Source organism: Papaver somniferum, chromosome 2 (genome assembly GCF_003573695.1).
Source record: "Papaver somniferum cultivar HN1 chromosome 2, ASM357369v1, whole genome shotgun sequence".
Classification (NCBI taxonomy): domain Eukaryota; kingdom Viridiplantae; phylum Streptophyta; class Magnoliopsida; order Ranunculales; family Papaveraceae; genus Papaver; species Papaver somniferum.
The window spans coordinates 147085535-147108182 of NC_039359.1; the positions used below are offsets into that span (position 1 = coordinate 147085535).

The window sequence follows — 22648 nt, forward strand, 5'->3', positions numbered from 1 at the left end:
TATGCGATGGATTATAGTATTCATAGTTGTTTTTTGCTGTTTTCTTCTGGTTCTTGGTTGTATATTGGTTTGGTTTTGTTTGAAACAACAGGGAGGAGCTGTTAATCATGAACAGGAGATGCAACCTTTAAATGTCGTTAACCAGGGAAATCTGAATGTTGGTAATGAAGAAGTTCAAGTACATGTTAATGTACAGAATTTAGATGCTGAACAAGTTGTTAATGAGGAAGAAGAAGTTGTTAATGAGGAAGAAGAAGTTGTCAACGAGGAAGAAGAAGTTGTTAATGAGGAAGAAGAAGTTGTTGCTGAAGCAGCAGCAGTAGTTGGTGTTGCTGATCAAATAATAGCGTTTCCAGAAGAAGGAGAGAATGGAAATCCGATCCTTAATGATCAATTTGGTGGTGTAGCAGAGGTGCAAGAAGATGAGAATGGGAACCTGCACTTGGTAATCAACCAAATTGTTGTTGTTGAAGAAGAAGAACATGTAGAAAGTCCTGTGTCCATAGAGCAGGGTTCGGGGCCTGAAAACTCTAGCATAAGTTCCGGTGAATGAGGAGGTGACAATGGGTGTATAAAATTTCAGAGCTTTCGGCCTGTTTGTAATCTTGTTTTTCGTTTTCCTTGTAATTTCAAGGTTCCTCTGTATTTTGTTCACAGTAGATAGTTGATGAACTCAATGTAGTTGATTGCTTGTTTTTGGTGTTGCAACATTGCACAGTTAGGATTACTAATCCATGAGACCAGCAAATTTGCATCAAAACCGTCTTGTTGCGGTTCTTGAGAGGATTAGTATTTGGGGGCTTGTGGTGCAGTTTGAGACTGAACTCTGAAGTCTGAAGTGAAGCAATGTGCAACCTGACATGACTCTGGATAGTTCCAGTGAAGACTCAAATGTAATTGATGCTTAATGTGTAATTCACTTGATAATCAACTGCTTGACTTTTACCAGCAGAAGGCATCACTAAGTATCTGCTTTTACAGCGCATTCGACTGTAAAAATCGAGTTTAAATGCAAATTTGCGAGGTTTTGTTTTTTGAGCATTTTAGGTTGCAGAAGAAAACAAGCAAGAGTAAAATCATATCAGAGTAATATGGAACCGGAGACTAATTTCATCCAAAAATATGGAACCTCTTGCATTGAAAAAAAGAAGAAGAAATCTGTAGAATTCGAGAATTATTAATGCTATCAGCCTATCACTATTGTCTCACTGAGCAGTTCTCAGTGCCAAAAGCTTTGCAGGAAAATCAAAATTTTGAATTTAAGGTATTCAGTCGCTAAAATTCACAACACTCTTCAAATTTCACAAAATGCAAATCCAAGGCGATCTCTTTTTACTCCAGGCAATGATTTATCTTCAAACATTGTAACCAGTGAACGTGAATCCTCTACCCACAATCTCACCAGCACAAAACCAGCAGAAGACCTCCAGTCCAAAAAGAGCTGCAATCCCTGCATCCTCAACCTTCAGGTCTTGCCTGTTCTTCCAAATGCCCTTCACGTGATTTACCTCCTTCCAGAAAGTTTCGGTACGTCCAGGAATGCTGTAAATAAACAAAAACTCATTCATTTGACGAGAAAAAAATAAAAGATGACTTGCGGAAAACACTTTCAGGAAGAACTATCAAGTTGATGATCGTCCTGAAAATATCAATTACCACCCACTTAATAAAGATTTGTATGCTAAGCATGAAAATCTGTAGTTCATATAGGGTTCAACAATGAGAACAGAATCTAGTTTGTTTTGTTGTTTACTAAGAATATAATTCTGCATCATCGACCCAATAAACAAACATCTCAAATAACTACCAATGCAGTGGTTGGACAGAAAATTTAATAATGAGTTGTCAATTTCTAAAAGTCAAAAAGAAGCTGTGCAAACCAATAACACACATGAGATAGAAGATTAAGATAGAAACAATTAGGATCATTAGCAAAGTAGACACATCATTGATTCTGTAACAATACTAACTTCACCAGATCAGCTTATTTGAATAAGCTTTCGATCAGAGACACAAATACTCTAGACTACAAATTTGTGTTGGTTCTAACCAAAAGCATATACCATGGAAACATAGCTAATGATCACCCGAATGGACTGTGGCTATTCAGAAGTTGTCGATTAACCTAAGGAACTAAAGTTCGCAAGATTCATTCCTTACAGTGATCACAAGAAGTGAACTAACTGAAAAACTTTTAAACCTAGAAATTCCCACATGAACCAAACTCTGAATAAATAGTAAGGAGAGCACCGAGTCATGACAAAGTTATGTTGCAAACTAATCCACAAAATGACAAAATGCGTTTCCAATGAGATTGTACTACCCCACTCTGAGATCCTCAACGGCGAGTGAGCAACAAGTCTAGGACACATGCTAAGCTCAACTATATTGAGGTACCATAAAAAGGTCAATTCAAATAATATGGGACACAAGAAACTATAGCCAGTTTACGTAAGGAAGATAAGCTCTCTGTAAATAGTGCTCATTGGGTGATGCGGTTCTTAACAAGTTAACTTTACTAGTCCCGCCACAAAAACAACAGGTTAAGGCCATAATGCAAACCACCAATAGGCATACCAAAATGTACAAGCCAACTGATAAGTTATAGATAAGTAAAAGATGTAACATTCAATAAGAGAGAAATATTACCTCGCAAGACGAGTGTAAAACAATTGCTTCGACAATTCATTGCATTTCTCAATAGTAGCAGGTTCCTGAATGAATTGCTTGTTCTTCTCAATCATCTGCTTGTAGTACGTACCCCCATGCTTGGCAACGAACGATGTAGCTTGACATGCTTTCGCTTGCAACTGAACCAACTTTGACGCCATGGATTCGAAAAATTAACACTGATAGCAAAAAACAACATCGAATCATTTACAAATCACTCACATCTCAGTGCTCAAAAAAAAAAAAAAAATCATATTACCATCTTTACTAAGAAAACTCATACCGAAACAAACATCACCTGTACATTCTAACAACTCCTATTATACTACATTGTGCTAGATTCAATCAATACACTAAGAGTGTTCATAATTTTGCAATACCAAAACCAACTCAACTAAAAGCATCCACACAAAAAAAACCATAATGAATCCCTCAAATGTTAAAGGTGTAACTACAGTTAGACAAAGCCCGAAAGCAAAATGATGTGAGAGTTGTGTTCACACTCACTAGTAAAGACTAAAGAATGTAAAAAATCACAATCTACTCAAAATTTCCTCTCAAAACCCTAACAAATTGATTAAATTTCCAAGTACCCCCTTTCACAGATCACTTTTTAGATCTATTATACCGAACAAATCCAGCTCAAATCCACAATTTACATAAACCCTACTCCCAAAATTCATCAAAAAAAAAAAAGCCTAAAAAACACTAACTAAGAAAACCCAGATTCAGAAACAAATCAAAACGACGAAGGAATCATAGACAATAATCAAATCAGAAAGCAAATCAGAAAACCCTTCACAGTGATAAATGAGAAACAAAGATTTGGGAGAGAAATTTCACCTTCCTGAAGATAATCGTAGAGACAACGAAAAATGGCGAGAGAGAGGGGAAAACAACTCTCGTCACTCACAGATTGGTGAAAGAAAGAACAATTTCTATTGACTTCACTAGTTTTATCTTGCGAGTCGGGTGGGATGGGGTGCACATATTACTTACACGTATGACAGTATGAGTCCCAGAGGCAGCGGAGGGGCGAGTTAGGGTCGGTATTTGGGTTTTTTACAGGTTGGGAGTTGCCAATGGTGGACTAACTGACCAGGAGCCATGATATTTTCCACCGGGCACAAATAAATAAAATTTTTGTTAAGGGGACAGCAAAAACGGATCCGAGAAGAGCGAAAACCGTAGTCGACTCACTAACTAGGCCGATTCTCATAATGAGTTTTTGATTCGGACAAGTTTATCCTTCACACGCTCCCCTTATATGCTTACATATCAAACTCAATTTAACTCAAAAATCGAGTACCCAGCCAACCAGTCAAACCTCTTTTTTTTTTTTCCCTTTCTTCTTGTTATATAAAGTGGATATCTATAATTCACCATAAGAGAAATCCATGTGATGTACTGATCATTGAAACCAACATCCAATAAGTGATTCACATTCTAATAAGCTTTGACGAAATTTATGTATTTCAGTGAGTTGAAAACAAACATCCAAAAGCAGTTACGTATTGATCATTAGTCGACGCCAAAAAGTCATTACCGGGGTTGGAAGCGCATGTACAGTAAATGTTCTAATGGTAGAATAGATCTTCGAATTAATTATCATAGTAAAAATTTCCCGAGGTCGACAACCAGTTTTTTTTTTTTGTTGTTGTCAATTTTGATATATTTTCGCGTTTGATTCAGAAAGACCTGATGGTGTTGAAATGTTAAACGTATCTGAAATTCTTGGTTCCCTGTACTATAACGTATATATTAAGACAAAGATTCTTACTTTGTGTCAACTAATTCCTGGTTTTCTACCAAATCACCGGTAGAAGTCATGACTTGATTTAGGGTTTAACTTTGTTTTTGGTTATTGGTGATAATAACCGTTCCAGTAACAATGCCTTGGGAAAACTTAATTAGATATGTTAGGTTAAGTGTGGTTAGGTTAAAGTGTATATTGGGCTAAAACTTGACTCATGAATCAGTATTGTTAGTCAACTACGGTTTTCGGTCTCGTTGCTCTCCCTCTAACAAAAATCATACATAAAGTGAAAAATAGCACCACCCTGCAGAATGCTTGTTTGGCCGCCTGGAATTTTAGGAGTTTTTTTTTATGTTTTGTTATAAAAAAGTGTCACATACCACACGAATTATAAAATACTTTAGTCAAATACGCAATTTCATAATTGTGTTGTAGAAGATAAAAGGAGAAAATCAAATCCGTTTTTGTGCAAAGGTATATCTTTAAAGAGTGTTAGGTAGTGAGATTAATCGAAATCACAAAATAGATTTTCATTACTTATGCGTACTATAACGAAGAAAAATACATTCATCACGCACATATTGGATCAATTTTCTGTTGGGAAAATTGGCACCCCGAGCGCAGCGGAAATCAGGATCACAAAGGGAAATTGATGATTTGAACCAAATATGGGAGAAATAATAAGAGAGACAGAAGATAAATAAGCACACAACCACACAACACAAGATATACGTGGTTCACCTTTACAGGCTACATCCACGGCCAACACCACAAGAAAAACTTCCATTAAATCAAAGACAATTACATGCTCTTTCCGCAACCCAAGAAAAGACCAAAGAGTTAACAAGACATACCCGAGAGCACCATCGAAGAAACCATAAAAACCAGCTCTCTAACCATTCCTCAAACCAGCCTCATGTCTTCTCTTCAACACCGTCTTCACAGTTGCTAATAACAGAGGAGAAACATGGAAACACTAGAAACTAGGTTTAGGGCAAAGCCCCAAACCCTAAACACTAGAACACCAAAATCCTCTGTCTACAAGTTTTTCTCTCACACCGATATTGACCTTCACGGTAGCAAACGATCCTCCCTACCAAAGAGACCAAAAACCTAAGCACAAGGTTTTTACCACTCTTCTAGGTTGGATTTTCTACAAACCTACAATTCTAGTCCTTTATATAGAGAAACAAACTTGGCCCTTGAGAATCCCTAACTTTGGGAACAAGTATTCCTAACTTAGCTCTTAAGTTCCTAAACTTTAGGAACAAGTTTGCACAAGACAAAGTTTAACCAAAAGTCAAAATTTACCACCGAACTAATCCCACAATTCTCCACCTCGGATCATGCTTTCAAACATGGGACGATCAAACAAAGAATCACCTTTATCAGGCTGCACACCATCTCTATATACTCGTAGAATTAATCTGAAGCTTACATCTGAACTTCCATCTTCATAGAACCATCTCTTCGACCAAAATACCATGACGTTGATAAAAGTCATCAAACCATCTTCTTTATGAAGAACACTTGTGAAACTGGCCACGTCTCACAAATACCATGAAAATCTTCAATCACCATCAATGAATCCTTGCACAGACTCCACCACTGATCACCAAGAGAACCATCCAGAAGAATCACCGCCAGCTCCACCTAACCAGTAAGCTAACAACATATTGAACTCTAACCCAGAAAGGAAGAATTAGCTTAAATATCATACTCCAGCACATGTTATGATTACAGTGTATCTGAAAAAAACCATCAGATATCTCCACTGTGATTAATAGGCTTCAACCTTTGAGCGATTCCCAAAGCCATCACCAATCTGACATAATTTTTACCATCATCACACTCTACATACTCGCTCAGAATATATACCGTGGGAATACCCATATTACCGTGGTACATGCTTCTGAGATCGGGCACATTCTTGATATTACGTGCAAGCCATCAAGAATACTTTATCATAGACTTAAGAACATAAATCTATAACATCTCGTGCATAACTTCGAAGGGTTGCTGGACTTGCTTCTACATGAGACTTCATAGCCTCATCCTTTCTTCAAACTTTGTAACCCATTCTTTATAGTGTATAATTACTAACACTCTTCAAGAAGCATATATGTATTCCACCTCATTCAGCCTTATTCTGCATCCCATACTACATCATAAAACCAAACAAAAAACATATACTTCTACCAAGTTGAACCTCCGATTTGTAAATCACATCACAAATCCATATTTGTGTAAACACCGGTTGAAACATATTTCTCCACTCGAACAATAAATCATCGTTCAATTCCAGGTTCACACCAGCCCGTCCTTGGCTCTGATACCAATTGTTGGGAAAATTGGCACCCCGAGCGCAGCGGAAATCAGGATCACAAAGGGCAATTGGTGATTTGAACCAAATATGGGAGAAATAATAAGAGAGACAGAAGATAAATAAGCACACAACCACACAACACAACATATACGTGGTTCACCTTTACAGGGTACATCCACGACCAACACCACAAGAAAAACTTCCATTAAATCAAAGACCATTACATGCTCTTTCCGAAACACAAGAAAAGACCAAATAGTTAACAAAACATATCCGAGAGCACCATTGAAGAAACCATAAAAACCAATTCTCTAACCATTCCTCAAACCAGCCTCATGTCTTCTCTTTAACACCGTCTTCGCAGTTGCTAATAACAGAGGAGAAACATGGAAACACTAGAAACTAGGTTTAGGGCAAAGCCCCAAACCCTAAACACTATAACATCAAAATCCTCTGTCTACAAGTTTTTCTCTCACACCGATATTGACCTTCACAGTAGCAAACGATCCTCCCTACCAAAGAGACCAAAAACCTAAACACAAGGTTTTACCACTCTTTTAGGTTGGATTTTCTACAAACCTACAATTCTAGTCCTTTATATAGAGAAACAAACTTGGCCCTTGAGAATCCCTTACTTTGGGAACAAGTATTCCTAACTTAGCTCTTAAGTTCCTAAACTTTAGGAACAAGTTTGCACAAGACAAAGTTTAACCAAAAGTCAAACTTTAACACCGAACTAATCCCACAGTTTCAACAAAAACTTTTTAGAAAGAAATAATTTAGAGATTTGTGAAATAAGGTTTCAAAAAGAGATGCATTTTGTAGGTAACCTGTTGATGGTAAAAATCTCCATTCTCGATCAAGTATCAAGTTCTGGTTTCTTATCTTATTACTATTACTACTACCACACCAACTTGTTTTTTTTTTTGTATGCAACAGAGAAAGGAAAAGAGAAAAAGACTAGCCAGTGGTTACATCCCAGAGGGTAACGATACTAGGGGAATCTGATCAGAGGTCCATTTACCTTGGATGTTGTTTGATAGGGCACGAGTTGCCAGACAGTGCACAACTGAATTTCTATTTTTTGGTTTGAACGTGAAGGTAGCTATGAAAACATGGTTTCAACCCCATGATGTCGTCTAAGGTCTTACATATTCTCTAAGATGAAGAGTGAGATTCACCCTTTGAGATCTTAACCTCTACTTGACAGTCGCCCTCAATGATGATGTTCTTGAAGTTCAACCAGGATGCAATCTCAGCAGCAAGAAGAAACCCATTCGCCTCTGCATAAACTGGAATGTCAGAGGTTTCGAGTTTGGTGCCACCGCCACAACAATTACCATTAATGTCTCTAGATACAACAACACAAGCAAAGTGACCATTCTTCCACGCAGCATCAACATTGATTTTAATTATTGAATGAGGGGAAGGTGACCAAGCCTGCAGAAGTCTAACTGAGTTGTTGATGATGGGTTGGGTTTACACTTTAGTTTCGCTTTCTTCGGTTGAATTGAAATACAGGTTAAACCAATATATGGACATAATCAAGGTACCTTGAATATTTTTGTTTTTTCTTTCGAAGACTTTGGAGTTTCTGGATCTCCAAATGGCCTAGAAAATTGCAGCACCAAGAGAAAACGAGTACTCATTATCGGTCATTGCCAACCGCTGCTCAACTAGTGATTTTAGTGTCAGCTAGCTATGTTACCGAAGTCTCAAACCGAGTGGGGAAGCAAAGCTGCAATGGAGAATAAGTGATCCACACTTTCTTCAGCATTATAATAGATTCTGCATTCCGCGGAGATTTTATTCACAAACCTGCCAACCTTTTGACACACTGCAATACCGTTATGGATAGCTCCCCACATGAAATACTTGATTTTTGGGGTTACTTTCTTGATGGACCGGAATTTTTTCCAAGGGAAAGAAGTATCCCTTAAATTAAAGGACTCACCAGCTTGTTCAATTAGGATCTTCTGGAATGATTGAGCAGTGAACTTTCCATGGGATGCCAACCACCATATGAGTTTATCGTCAGTTGTCGTATTGATAGTTGTATTTAGAATCTGATTGGTCGTGAAGTTATCAAACAACTGAGGTACCAGATTCACATTCCAGTAGTTGGTGGCAGGATAAATAAGTTGTAGACTTTTGTAACTTCAAGCGATTATTGATTGTTTCTGGTAGGAATGAAGCCCTGCATTGAATGATTCCAAGGATCAGATTGGATATCAATGTTTTTACCATTTCGTACAAGCCACATGCAACCACTTTTAAGGTCGTTTCTGTTTTCCAGGATAGGCAGCCAGGTGTTGGAGAATTTCTTTCGTTTACTTACATTCCAAATAGTACCCTCTCTGATCAGATACTTGTCCCTAAAAATTCTCCACCATAAAGAGTACTCATGATCATGAAGAAATATCCAAGTAAGCTTAGCCACCAACGCTTGATTGAGATGCGAAATAAGCATCTAATTCACATTCCTGCTTTGTCTTTGGGTAAATTAAACCATTCCCCACTTCAAGAAATGCATTTTCTTCTCGTCCCTGTCATGACCCCACCAAAAATCCCTAGTAATTTTTGATAGTGTCTTCAGTTTGGTATCTGGAATGAGAGACGTGGCCATAAAATAAACCGGAATGAGGGTGAGGATAGATTGTATTAGGATTGTCCTTCCAGCATCTGTCAAGGAGTGTCTTTTCCAACCTGCAAGTTTCTCTTCAAACTTGTCTATGAGAAATTTGTAATTTGAGACTTTATTTCCTTGTTGTAATATTTTGACACCAAGATATTTGTCGTTTTTATACATGCTGCAGACTCCAAGAGCTTGAACAATCTCATCTTCTTGATCAGGTGGTACATTTTTGTTGAAGTAAATGGGGGGTTTGTTTTAGTTTACCAATTGACCTGAAGCAATATAGTATTGTTGTAAAATAGCTGTGACAGAATTGATGGTAGTTGTGTTATTATTACCAAATGACATCACATCATTCGCAAATAAAATGTAACTGACACTAGGAGCCCATTTATTAATTTTATAGCTACTGTACATCCCATCAAGCTCCATTTGGTTGATAATAGCTGATAAAAGTTGAGAACATTTGATAAATAGATACCGTGACAAAGAATCATTATGGATAAAGACTACCGTTACTGGTATCCTGAAAAAGAATCCTCCTTGACTGAAGATCCTGGATACAGAAATCATCACAAGTGAAAGTTAGAGAGCAGTGATTTTCTCTAGAAAATTTGTTGACATATTTAAGGTTTAGAGAGGAATTTGACAGTCAGTGAGAAAGAAATTGTGATTAACGACATAAATTTTTTGAAGATCTGTAGTTATAAATAGGCATACCATCACCATTCGATGTTGATCACATCATTTCCAGAATAAAAAGTGTCAAAATTCCTAACATCAGCGATCAAGTCATTATTAGCACCAGAATCCATTGATAGGATTCGGAGATACCTATATATAATAAACCGCAATCGCACGGTGTCTAACTAGTAGACAGAGGTAAGTACGGGTCGTTTCCACAGGGAACGGTGAAATACCAATAATCAATATTCTCAATCAATTATCCAGTAATGAAGTTTTTGGATTTTTATAAATGAAAACGAAATAAATAAATTAAGATAAACTAATAAAGTGAATTCGTAAAGAGAAACAGTAACCAGGATTTTATGATGTCAACCACTACTTCTATATAGGTACTGAAATGAAACATAATTCTGAAAATGCGTTTATCGTCTGTTCTATTGGCATCACCTATTATAAGTATTAGAGTCACAAATATCGCTGGGACACCCTAAACATAGCACATCAAAAGACTTAACCAAAGTATGCACCATCAAATTGTGTTAGCGAGAAAATATGCGAAACTAATTTTAGTTCACAAATATTATTCATCTTTTCTAAGCATAACCCATCAAAGAATTTAACCCAAGCATAGATTATCAAATAATAAGAGCAAACATATTTGTAAAACTAATTCATTATGCACATAAGTTTATAAAACCGGTGAAGCGACAACTCATTTTCAATAAATCGATAAACAATATTCAAAGATCAATCTATTCAAATCATGATGGTCTTTTGCTCAATTAATCAATTCAAATAGCCGAATACCCCAATAGTATTCAATCATAAACCCTAGTTACAAAGATTTAGCTAGACATGGCTTTCTCAAAAGCCATAAACATATTGAAAAGATTCACTCGCTAATCAAGAAGATGGAAATGAAAATATAAGAATTGCAAACCCTTGTTTTCCACCTCGTAGCCGCGCTTCTCTCTTCCTCTTCTCGGCTCTGCAGCCGACCTCCCCCCTCTTCTGTTCTTTCTCTGTAGGTTTTTATGTTGTTGCTGCGAAGAGTTGAACTCCAAAAATCCGAACTAGCCCAAAGCAATGCCCAGTCCAATATCCATGACTCGTATCCTTCCAAATCTGGCCACAGCACCCCTGGCCATCTCAGTCTTGGCACCAGTTCAGACCCAATGCCATTTTCTGTCCTGTCCGGCTATGTTTCAGCTCCCTCCCAGACGCAGACTCAAAACCAGACTTTCCTTCTCACCGTTCACCACCTTCACAACATAATCAAACCAGATAACCCATGCAATATACCGTCGTTCTATTTTCTCTCGATTGAAGTCCAGCCAAGTGATCAATTATCCTGTAGCTCATCTCCACTTGAACCCACATCCTACTTCCATTAAGCCACATCACCAGTTTCTCTTCTGCTCTCTCTAGGTTCAGATCCCAACAGTTCAGGCAACACAACAGATTGACCTACTCCATCGGTAACAACTCCCAATTAGATTTCCATAGTTTATCTCCCTTCTGCACTGAGTTTCAGTTCTTATGCTTCTATCTTCACTCAAATACATGGCAGCAACATCCTTCTCTCGATTCTCTCATCTCTGCCAGCAGATTTTCAACAACGACGACAACCAATTCAGTTCGCAAATCATCTCTTCTACATCTGTTTTAGACCATACTCGGCTACGGCTACAGCTAGCTCTTCCCATTCGTTCACGACAACCCCAGTTTCAACCATCAGAACCAACTGCCTTAACACCGTTCTGTGCCTGCCGAAGAACTTTCTTCACCTGCTTGATTTTATCGAGCAGGCCACTGCACAGCTTATGTTTCTTCCATGTCCTCCAATTTCCGAGCTCTCTTTACAGCCACCGTAACCGAGTGAAACTTCTCTGAACATCTCACTACCCCAGAAATCTTCATTCTGTCGGTTCAACGTAAACACCAGCGTATACCAATTCACGGCTACAACACCATCTCTCTGACCTTCTCCACTCGAGCACAACCCAAGAGATTCAGTTGAGCCACTGCCTGCAACGGACCGTTTCTGTTTGAGACCAACTCTCTTCGAGCACAAACACATCTTATTCCTTGCTTTGCTGTTGCTATTAAACCCGTCACTGCCATCGACATCTCGGCTACAGCAATGAACTCCATCTTCTTACCTGCGAACAATCCCATTATCCTGATTGCACGTTCAATCATCATCTTACTTCGTTGCTGTCAATCACCCATCAAACGGATTATTGATCTTTCTTCTCTGCAGCTGTTCATTTTCTTCACTGAGTACTGGCAATCGAAACCCACTTCACTATCGTAGTTGCTGCCAGATTCGCCGCTTCAGCTTTCGATCTGCAGTTCCATGGAGGGCACACAACCATCTTCAATTACGAACTTCTCTTGTTACTGCCTGCACAGCCAAATTTAATCGAGACATTCTTCTTGAGACCATCGTTCATAGCCAAGAACTCCACACAAATCCCATCCAGCTAAAGCACCAAGCTGCTGCGACTGCAACCATCTCCATTTCCGTCTCGATCCTCTCCAACACCACGACAGCACCAAGCACACATACAACTCCGACCAACTCCAGCCAAAAGAACTCCATCCGATGGCATTCAGCTCACCAAAGATTCTACACACAGCCGTTGCAGACACCTTCTCGATTCTCGTCTCAGATTTCCAGTTCAGTATGTTGCCAATTCGAATCAACTTCAGACCCTACAGTTCCTCCTCAACTGACTCCGTTCTGATTTCGGAGGTAGAATTTGAACTCCATCTGCCGAGAGATGATGAAGGGAACGCCATGAAGCACCTTGGTGGAAAGTAGATACGAATGTCTCCATTTCTTCCCTCTTGAAAATACTGAGATGCATTTGATGCTTAATAAAGTGAGTTGTGGCCTAGAGTCTGCCACGTCCTCTGCCTAAGCCAATAGTGGAACCCTCATACACTAACAACACCATTTCTTGCGTCACTTTTCTTCTTTCTCCCTAGTGCACCTTTAGGTGCTTAAGCAAAGGCAGTTCTTTGTTGTCTTGAGTTTCTGACCTTTGTGGTGATTTCTGTAGTGCCACTACTATGCGGACCAGGACGAGTCGCAATCAATTCAACTGACTCCTTCGGATGCTTTGAGCCGCAAACACCATAATAACTCTTATTAGGTAGTTATCTCTTTGATGATCGGATCATTTGTACTTTCTACAAAAACATTAAAATAGTGTTATTAGCCAAAATATCGAGTCCTAACTAATATAAATATGGGTGTAAAATGTAGCACTTACGTGCTTATCATCCATGTACCATGGATTTTCACCATATATATATGATTGAATAAGAAAGCATAACATGCAAATATTTTGGAGGTTCACAACCTTGTTATGCAAATTTAATGCAATTCTAGCATTCTCTAGTATCATGACCATATTTATGACATATCTGATAAGTTGGTTTGTCATCGGAGAAAAAATTTGGAGGAGGAGATCTAAAGGTAAAAGTAGATGGAGTCTAAAGAATGCCAGTGTCTCTGCTCTGCGAAGAATAATTTTCAGCACTACCAAAACCTCTTCCTGAAGGGATACAACCAAAGAAACGACCACCTCCTCTTGTGAAACCATCGGTACACGACCACTAACTCTTCTTGGTGGTCTCAAATAATGCATATGAGAAGCAAAGGCTCTATTACAAGATTTATTAACCAAATTATTGTTTCTTTCATAAATAAACATTTCTTCAATATTTATAGCATATTATGTAACTCAATACTACTAACACGAAGATTTTTAACGCTAATTAAAGTAACAAACGGTTATCTGAATTTAGAGCAGATAAAGTGACAACAACAAGTTCATCATCAGTTACCTTAGATCTAGCTATAACAAGCTAATCTAAGAGATTTTTGATCTTATATCAAAAGAGTATAAACAGTCTCATCACCTTGTTTGAGATATATATATATATATGTACTTTGTGTATAATTGAACCGAGTGAGTTGAAGAAACTCTTGCAAAAAAATAAAAAAAATGTAGTTGAACCAGTAAAATAAGGAACCACATTATCAGAAATAGTTGAGTTGAAATTGGATCCGTTCCTATGACTTTTGAATTCACCTGTATAATGATAAGATCCATTAAGAAATTTCATAACTTTGAATTTGCGAATCACATGTAGCATCAAAAATTTCCATGTCAAGAAATTATCATCTTTGAGTTTGTGATGAACAATACTTATCAATTGATTCAAGGAAACTTTAGACGTAGAAAAAGAAGTAGGATTTTCCATTATAGAAACTTAAGATAATTCATGTATCATAATCATAAATATGAAAATCAAGAAAAATCAAGAATATATAAGAGATCAAGATCTGATTATCAGGATTCAAAACGAAATTCAAGAAATTTTTTGAAAATAAATCATCACTGTCTCTGATACCATAGTGAGATCGGTTGAAAACACAAAATAGTATTTACTTAGGATTTAGGAGAGAAGATTACATAGATTATATATCATTACACATCTGCAATCGGAAATATGAGGTTGTCACAAATAGCAGGATGTGATAAACCGAATGTTACTGGCAATGAAAGCCGGAAAAAAAAAAGTTGTACCTGACAGTTATAACATGTAACATGTACACACAGAAATATATGATTATAAAGATTTTTTTGGTTTAACCCACTGGCATTGGTTTGTCAAGTCGGTTTTGAAATTAAATTGAGAAAATGCATTCTTAATTTAGCCACTAAAGTTCGCCTCAGACTAGATTAGGTTTAAAAATTAGAGTACAGAATCAAAGATATCCTTGAAGAATGGATATTTAGGTCTACACCAAGACATATTGTTGAACTTCATTAAAAGTTAGTGATAAACACTTGATTCTCTTTTTTTACTCTAGCTCTCTGTTTATCGAAACAAGTGCTCACACTACGGAATGATTCCTATGACGGTAAATATATACTTATGTATACACTCAAGGATATTGATCCAAATAATTTTAAGAATCAACTTTGTGCTTGAAAAGGTCCTCATGTTGTACTGAATGAGAATACGAATTCAACGAGCAAAGAATCACTCATTTCCGAGTTATAACGAAGAAGTTATGAGGGATTTATTAAAGCAACATTTATTATGTGTTGTTAAGGAAGTTCATGAATAGGAAATGTACATGAACTTTCAGCAACAGTTCGCGAACTAAATCGGGAAATGCGTGAATAAAGTATTTTTTTAGTCAAATACTTGGTATGTTCCCTTTCCTAGAAAATGTAGCTTTGTTTCAAGCAACCTTGCCTTGATCATTCACTATAAATAGTGGTTTCATGTAATGATGAGTGCCAAATATTGCATATTTCTATACCTTTTTCTTGGCAATTAACTCATCTTTTGCACTTTAAAATCATATATTATCCCAAATTTTGTATTTTCTCTGTTTTCAAAAATAAATACTTTTGTAGTTGCAGGAAATCCTATGATTCATTGTTAATCAACTCATTTTTAGGTTTACACTCTTAATTTTATTGATTATTCTTTGAATGTTCTTACAAGAAAAGATAAAGAAATCAAGAATGATCCATGCTTTAAACTTTCTCTCTCCTATTTACTTGTTTCTTACTCAAAAGAGATCTCCTCTTTTCTTTACAACTCGAACGACTATTTATAAAGAAATACATAGTGGATGACAGCTAATCTGTCCTTTATTTTCGGGTATGGTTTGCGACATTCTCGCAACCTTACAAACATTAATTTCGCAAACTCTCTAATTTTTGCAGAACTATCATATCTTTCTCGTGATCTTTGCTAACGTCATTTATTTTATCATTTCTGAAATTGTTCTGCGACGCTGTTGTGCTGGGTCATTGGTAATTTCGCTGAAACATTGTCGTTGCGAGATTCTAATCCTACATCTTGCGTCTTCTCATATCTTCTCTGCAAAGTAGAGAATGATGTGAGAAATGCCGCAGCTGTTCATCTTTTCATATTCTGCATTTATCACACGTATTCTTTCTTCCATTTGTTTCTTGACACGTCTTTTGTAACCGCTACTTTTCAACCGCTCACGTCTCTTCATCTTAATGATGTTTATTTCTTCGAGTAAAAAAAACTCCTTTATATACTCTTCTTACTCTTCTTTCCATTTTTCTTTTTACTTTCTCTTCTATTTTTATTCTCTCATCTCCGCAACTCTGTTATTCTTCTGCAAATTCTGATGCTGTAATTTTTTCCTCCTTCAATCTTCTTACCTTTCATACATTTCCATACTCTATATTCAAACATGGATCCAAGTGGTCATAGATACGAAAAGAATTTATAGGATGTCCAAAAAGATCTTGCTGATAAAGGTTTCACACTCTCCACCATTCCTGGTGAAAATGCCAAATTAATTCTTTCTGTCAAACTTTTCTCTGATCAGTATTGTGATGATCCATAAATCATAATTTCGCTAGGTCAGATTCTCGCAGGTCTCCCTATTCCTCTTTATAACCCAGATCTTCCTTTATTTTATGAAATTCTTGCTCACTCGGGGTTTTCGCGAGTTATCTTCCAACCGAGTGGGGATTGCATCCGTCTGATGCTAGAGTCCGCTAATCGTGGTGCTGGTAGAAGATATCTTTACTCCAAAGAACTTAGGAATCCTAAATTCGCAAACCTAGAAATAGTTGCTGAAAAATACACAGTAGCGAATTTCTTTGAGAACTTGAACTTATCTCCATGAAGAAAGAGAATACTCGCTGGGGAATTCGCTTAAAGAGGAAAGATAACATTGATGAAGCCAAAATTCTCATGCAAGATATTGATTGGCATTCTGGTAAAAACACAACTCCTTGCCAATCCAAAGATGATAAATGGTGTGTTTTTCCTTTAATGCTAAAAAGACCCTACATTGCTGGGTCAAATGTTCTTCCTGCGAATCTCGCTGCTTATCAACCTTGGGTCTTCTCTTGGCCCGAAAAGGAGAAAGAGGTATGTTTCTTCCCATTTAACTCACTTTATATTTCTTTATTGATTTTTATTATTCTGTTCGCTAACATTCCGCAGATTCAAAAACTGAAAGATAGTTATAACAGGACTGGGAAGTCTAGTACTCTGTTAGCTCTTCTCTCATACACAGATGAGGTAAGAAATTTTCTCTTATGATTTTAAACAGTATACTGTTACTTCCATACTTCCATTTTTTATTTCTATCCGTGTGTGAAGATTATTGCTGAAGTAGAAGAATCTGCCGATGTTGCGAAGATTGGTGATAAAGGTAAAGGTGCTCTTCGCAGGGAAAAATCAACTGGTCCTCCTCCAAAGAAAAGGAAAGTACGTTCTTCTTCTCCTTCAAATAGTCTTCCTCACGAAAATTCTGAAAGTGACAAGGGTGATGAGGACAACGATGATCTTGCTGCAAGTGAAGATTCTCCACCTGAATCTTCTATGGCTAAGCTCTCTGGCCTCTTTTCTGATTCTCTACAAGGAATGGGAGATAGCCAATTCGCAAATACCTTCAAAGCTCTCGCTACCCTTTGAGATGTCCCTTTACTGGATGGTGATAGCTCTCTTCGTGGAGTTTCTAGATCAGTGACTCCCGACTTCTTGCATTCTCTCAATAGTCTGGTATACTTTTATACTTTTACTTCTTCGTTGTTATAACTCAAATTTTTTTTCTATATTAATATTTTATGTATATTTTTTTTCGCAGGCTGGAAAAGCTTATTTTGTTGTTGCCTCAGATCTAGAGAGAAGACGTGAAAATCTTGAAAAGAAGAATCTTCAATTTCGCAAAAAGAATGAAGAATTGGAAGCTGAAGTTAAAGGTCTTCGCGAGAAAAATAGACAATTAGAAATTGATTCTTCTTCGTATAAGAACAAAATTTCTAGTCTTCAGCAAGCTAATAATCATCTTTACGGTATGTTACTTTTCTTTTTTCCCTTTATTCATTCATCTTGTTGTTTTATCTTATTTAAATGATCCTTTTTGCAGACATTTATGGTCTTTCTGATGAAGCTACCCTTCTTCGTTCATTTCCTAATGCCTTGGATAATGATAACCTTCTTGAGCGTCTTAACAATTCCTTAAATAGCTTCTCAAATGATAAAATTTCATCTCTTTCTCTAAATGAGCTTAGATCTAAATTTCGCCTCTTAGAAATTGATCATAGATCTAGTTTAGGCTTAGCCAACCGATTTAAGCGTCTCCTTCTTGATTCTAAAGAGAAAACCAATGAATTAAGAACCAAAATTAGCGGTTTCATAGATGATAAGGATCGCATCTCTGATCAAGGTGCCAAGGCTTTGGCAAAATTCCAAGAGGCTCTCCTTGAAGTTCAACTTGAACGAGATGAAGCTAACCGCAAGAATATCGAACTTTGCGAAAGGGAAAATCAAATTTGTTCTCGTCTTCTCATAAGTAGTGAGGATGAATTTGTTTGGGCTGCGAAAATTTAGATGATGCTAGAAAAGATTTAGGTGTAAATGTTAGTCTCCAAGTTGACATACACCTTGATTAGAGATATGATTTCTGACAGAGAAGGTTACTAACTGCTCTTCTTTACTAATCTTTTGCTTCTTATGAATTCTCATCAAGTTAATAATTGATTGTCTTTTGTTCGCAGATTCTGAAAATAATATCGTGAAAAGATTGAAGAACTGAAGCTGAAAAGGAGGAACTCGCAAAGAATCTTTCTTCTCGCAACGACAAGTATTCTAGATTAAAGAATCAAATCAAGATCACTGTTGCGAATTTTAAGAATGACGCTATGCATTTTCGCAATCAAACTATCCAAATGGTTTGTGACGATCATAATATCCCACATTCTGATTATCCTGTGTTTTGGAAGAAATCCCACAGAATACTCCCAGTTTGATTATCTCTGATAGCGAAGCTGACGATGAAGAATCTGATAGTGATGGAAGTTCTGATGGTGATGAAGATTCTGACGCAGACGAAGAAGGAACAAGTCTGATGAAGATAATGAAGGATTAACTAAGAATAGTCTTTACTTCTTTCTTTGATTCTTTGTAATACTTGTACATTTATTTCTTCTTTCTGTATTTTGTGTTTCTTTCATTTTGACCTGCATTAATTAAAACAATTCTTCTTTGCAATAAGTTAATCATTAATCATAATCTTGAATTCTTGAGTAAATCTCTCATATGGAGCAAATAACATTTTCTAATTTCATACATTCCCATACTTGCCTCTGTTATTTGAATCCAAATGAGAGATTTCATAAAAAATTCTTATTGTATAACTTCGCAATCTTATGCGAAGTGAATTTTGTTTCTTTTCAAAATCTCATTCCTGTGTGGTCTTATTTTGCCTTCCTAATTAAAGGTCTTATTATGCCACCTCTTGTCATTGCGACAAAATCGCAGGACGTCCTTGCACTTTCATGCAAAAACCCATTGATCTTGCCTTAACTTTTTCTTTTGTATTATGGCCTCTTCAGGAATGTTGCGACAATATGACAGGCCTAAATATTCTTGCGAAAATGAAGCCCCATGACATTCGTCTTGCGACGAAATCGCAGGACGTCTTCGCACTTTCATGCGAAAACCCATTGATCTCGTCTTATCCTTTTCTTTTGTATTATTGCCTCTTCAGGATTGTTGCACAAATATGACAAGCCTTAATATCCTTGCGAATAAAAAGCCTCATGACATTTGCGTCTTAAGACACTTATCAGCTCCCTAATGGAGGGTGCCGCCCTTATCTCCCCCTGGTTGCCCCTTCAAGGAGGCGTACTTCTACCATACAAGGTTAGCTCCTCCCATCCAGTCTTAACAACAACCAGTTTTTTCGCAGCCTCTTATCCCTTTTACCTATAGGGCTTATGGTTACGAGACTGCACCCTAAGTGGGGTTTTCTTCAGGCCGAGTGCAGTATAAGCCAAGACTTGTCAAGAATGGCAAAGTACGCTTCAAACGTCCTGGCACTCTTGACTCAACCGTGTACCTCGGCGCCTTGATCAGATCTGCACTCCTTGGGAGAGTCCTTATTACCTTAGTCGCCCAACCTAAGTCATATGCTTAAGCTGAGAATCCAAGGTGCCTCTCCCGGATGGGCTTCATTGACCCCAAATCTCCATGACTCAGGTTCCGGTGGCGGTGTAGCCTTTCCCTGAGCCATGCAACAGGTACCCCCTTATATGACGTACTTTAGGTCTTACATTTGCCTCTTGCGAAATTGTATTCGCGAACTAGGGTGTACGCCATAAAGGTTCGCCTCTTTCTCTTTTGTCATTTTCTCTGATTATTTTCTGTAAAATTCATTATCTCTGCGAGAGTCTCGCAAATCATCATATATCTGAATTTCGCAATCTCAATTTTGCCATTCAATCAAATGTATTTTTGAGAATTTTTTATTGCGAGAGTATCGCAACAACTTAATCATTCATACATTTCTTGTTTTTATTACCTTTGTCATCCTCTGCTTCTTTATTATTTTCTGCTACTGCTTCCTTAGTAGTGGTATGTTCATTATTTTTATTCTGAGCTAGCATTATTTCGCAACATCTCTTCTCCTTTCCTTTCGATTGTATCCACCATCAACCTCTCACTTCTTTGTGTATCTTTGATTTTGTGTCGCCATTTTCCTTCTTGTTTGCTCTTCCTTCGCAAGATTCTATCTCAGTTTCGTAACACCTCTTTCCTTCAACCCAATCTCCCTTTATGATTCCTACACCACTGGGGTGAGGGAATTTGATGCACTGGTGGAAAGTTGAAGCTACACCTAGAATCCCATGTAGCCAAGGTCGACCAATTAACGCATTGTAGGGTGATTCTACATCAACGACACAGAATAAGATTTCAGAAGATATTCCCTTCAATGGAATTCGCATAGTAACCTCCCCTTTAGGCTTGTTAGCAGTACCATTAAAACCATATATCTTATATGTTGATGGTATAAGATCATCATCTCTTCCACCCATGGTTTTATAAGTATGATAAAATAAGATGTTCACAGAGCTTCCAGTATCGATTAGAATTCTATTGATTGCCCATGAATCTTCAGCTTCATCATCCTCATCTTCTTTCGGTTTTGGATTAATTTCTAATTTTACTACCAATGGATTGTCATGCACCTCTTCTCCTTCGGGAATTTCTTCTGCGGTAAAAGAAATGATTGTTTCTGCCATTCCTCTAGTGGCGAGATTTTCGCAATATTCATAATTTCTCTTCCATCATTATCTCTTGCGAACACTCTACTCAAAACATTATCATGAAAATCTTCAATTGTCTTATATGAATGTACGATAGAGTGACAAATAGATTTTTTGCTTTTGCACCAACTTCTATGAAGAATTTTCTTTCTTTTTCATCGTATTCACTTTGTGATGTTCTGGTGGTGTGGCAGTGGTTGAGATTGTGGATGCCCTACCAAAAGTCGTTTAGTTTTCCTTGATCTATCATTCTCAAAATAATTCTTTTTACATTTCTGCAATCATTTGTGGTATGTCCATGAAAATGATGATAAGAACAAAACTCATGACTTCTGTGGTTTGGAGGTGGTTCCGTTCCCATGTTCCATGGTGTTGTATATTCTCCATCAAGATTATAGCTTCCCATATCTTCTCCACACTTTCATTTAGAGGTGACATCTTGATTTCTTCCCATACTACCTTGTGACCTCCATGTCTTATATTGTAGTTTTGTCTTTGACCTCCATAAGTTTCTTGCGGTTTATCGAGTCTTTCAATCTTGTTACTTCCTCCACGATTGTAGAAATTTCTTTTTCTTTCATACTCTTCTTGATCTCGGCTTCCCATAGCTACCAGTTTCTGTGGATTGTTACTTGTCACCTTCTCTTGTTGTACTTGCGAAGTATTCACCACTGTGTTTATTAGCTTGGGTAATAAGCTTGCATTCGCTGTTTGTGAGCTGGTGTTCGCAACTGGATATGATTCCATTTCATTTTGTATTTCCTCTAGAGCAATGAATTCTTCTTGAAGTTCCCGCAATTCAGTCATTGTGATCGTATTCTTGACTCTGAAAATTTGGACATATAATAGGTTTGTTGCGAACATAGCATTGATAAATGATAATATAAGATATCTCTCATCTACACGGCCAGCCATTTCGCTACACATAGTTCTCCATCTTTTAGTTAGGTGTTTCAAACTTTCGCCAATCCTTTGTTTTAATCCCAACACATCTTCTATACTAGGTCGCGAGGAATTATTACTTATATACGCCCCCAAGAATGTAGTCTGCAAACGATTGAAGGAGGTTATTGTGTTCTTTGGTAGACCTTCAAACCATTTTAACGCCTCTCCTGTTAAGCTGGATGCGAAATATTTGCACAATACGGCATCATGATTTTCCCATTGTAACATGCACCTCACATAGGCTTTAATTGTTGAATTTCACAAGTTGTTCCATCAAAAATGCTGGTTAATACGGGCAAATTGCATTTCGGTGGTATTCATCCTAATTGTACTTCCCTTGTAAATGAAGTTTTCGCAGCTTCTTCTATTGCTTCATCCAATTGTCTTCTACCTACTTCTCCTCTATTATTTAGCATTCCTCTCATTTCTTCTAATTCTTTCAAGATTTGTTTATTTACACCTTAATCTTGATCAATTGGTCTCTTTAATTT

At 37.3% G+C, this 22648-nt stretch overlaps 1 protein-coding gene across 1 annotated transcript; it reads right to left on the reverse strand.

Annotated features, from left to right (window-relative positions):
- Positions 1-1108: 1108 nt before the first annotated feature.
- On the reverse strand, positions 1109-3613 carry LOC113349386. Its single transcript, XM_026593354.1, has 3 exons — positions 3514-3613; positions 2650-2849; positions 1109-1542 (listed from the first exon to the last, which is right to left on the reverse strand). The coding sequence occupies exons 2-3, from the start codon at positions 2829-2831 to the stop codon at positions 1356-1358; spliced, it is 369 nt and encodes a 122-aa protein (XP_026449139.1). The 5' UTR covers positions 2832-2849; positions 3514-3613; the 3' UTR covers positions 1109-1355.
- Between the last annotated feature and the right edge of the window lie 19035 nt (positions 3614-22648).

Bases quoted from the DNA above. Each gene is read 5' to 3' on its own strand.
- LOC113349386 (XM_026593354.1), bottom strand. From the start codon at position 2,831: ATGGCGTCAAAGTTGGTTCAGTTGCAAGCGAAAGCATGTCAAGCTACA. The intron at 1,543-2,649 runs GTAATATTTCTC...GTTTATTTACAG, and splicing joins TTTTACACTCGTCTTGCGAG to CATTCCTGGACGTACCGAAA.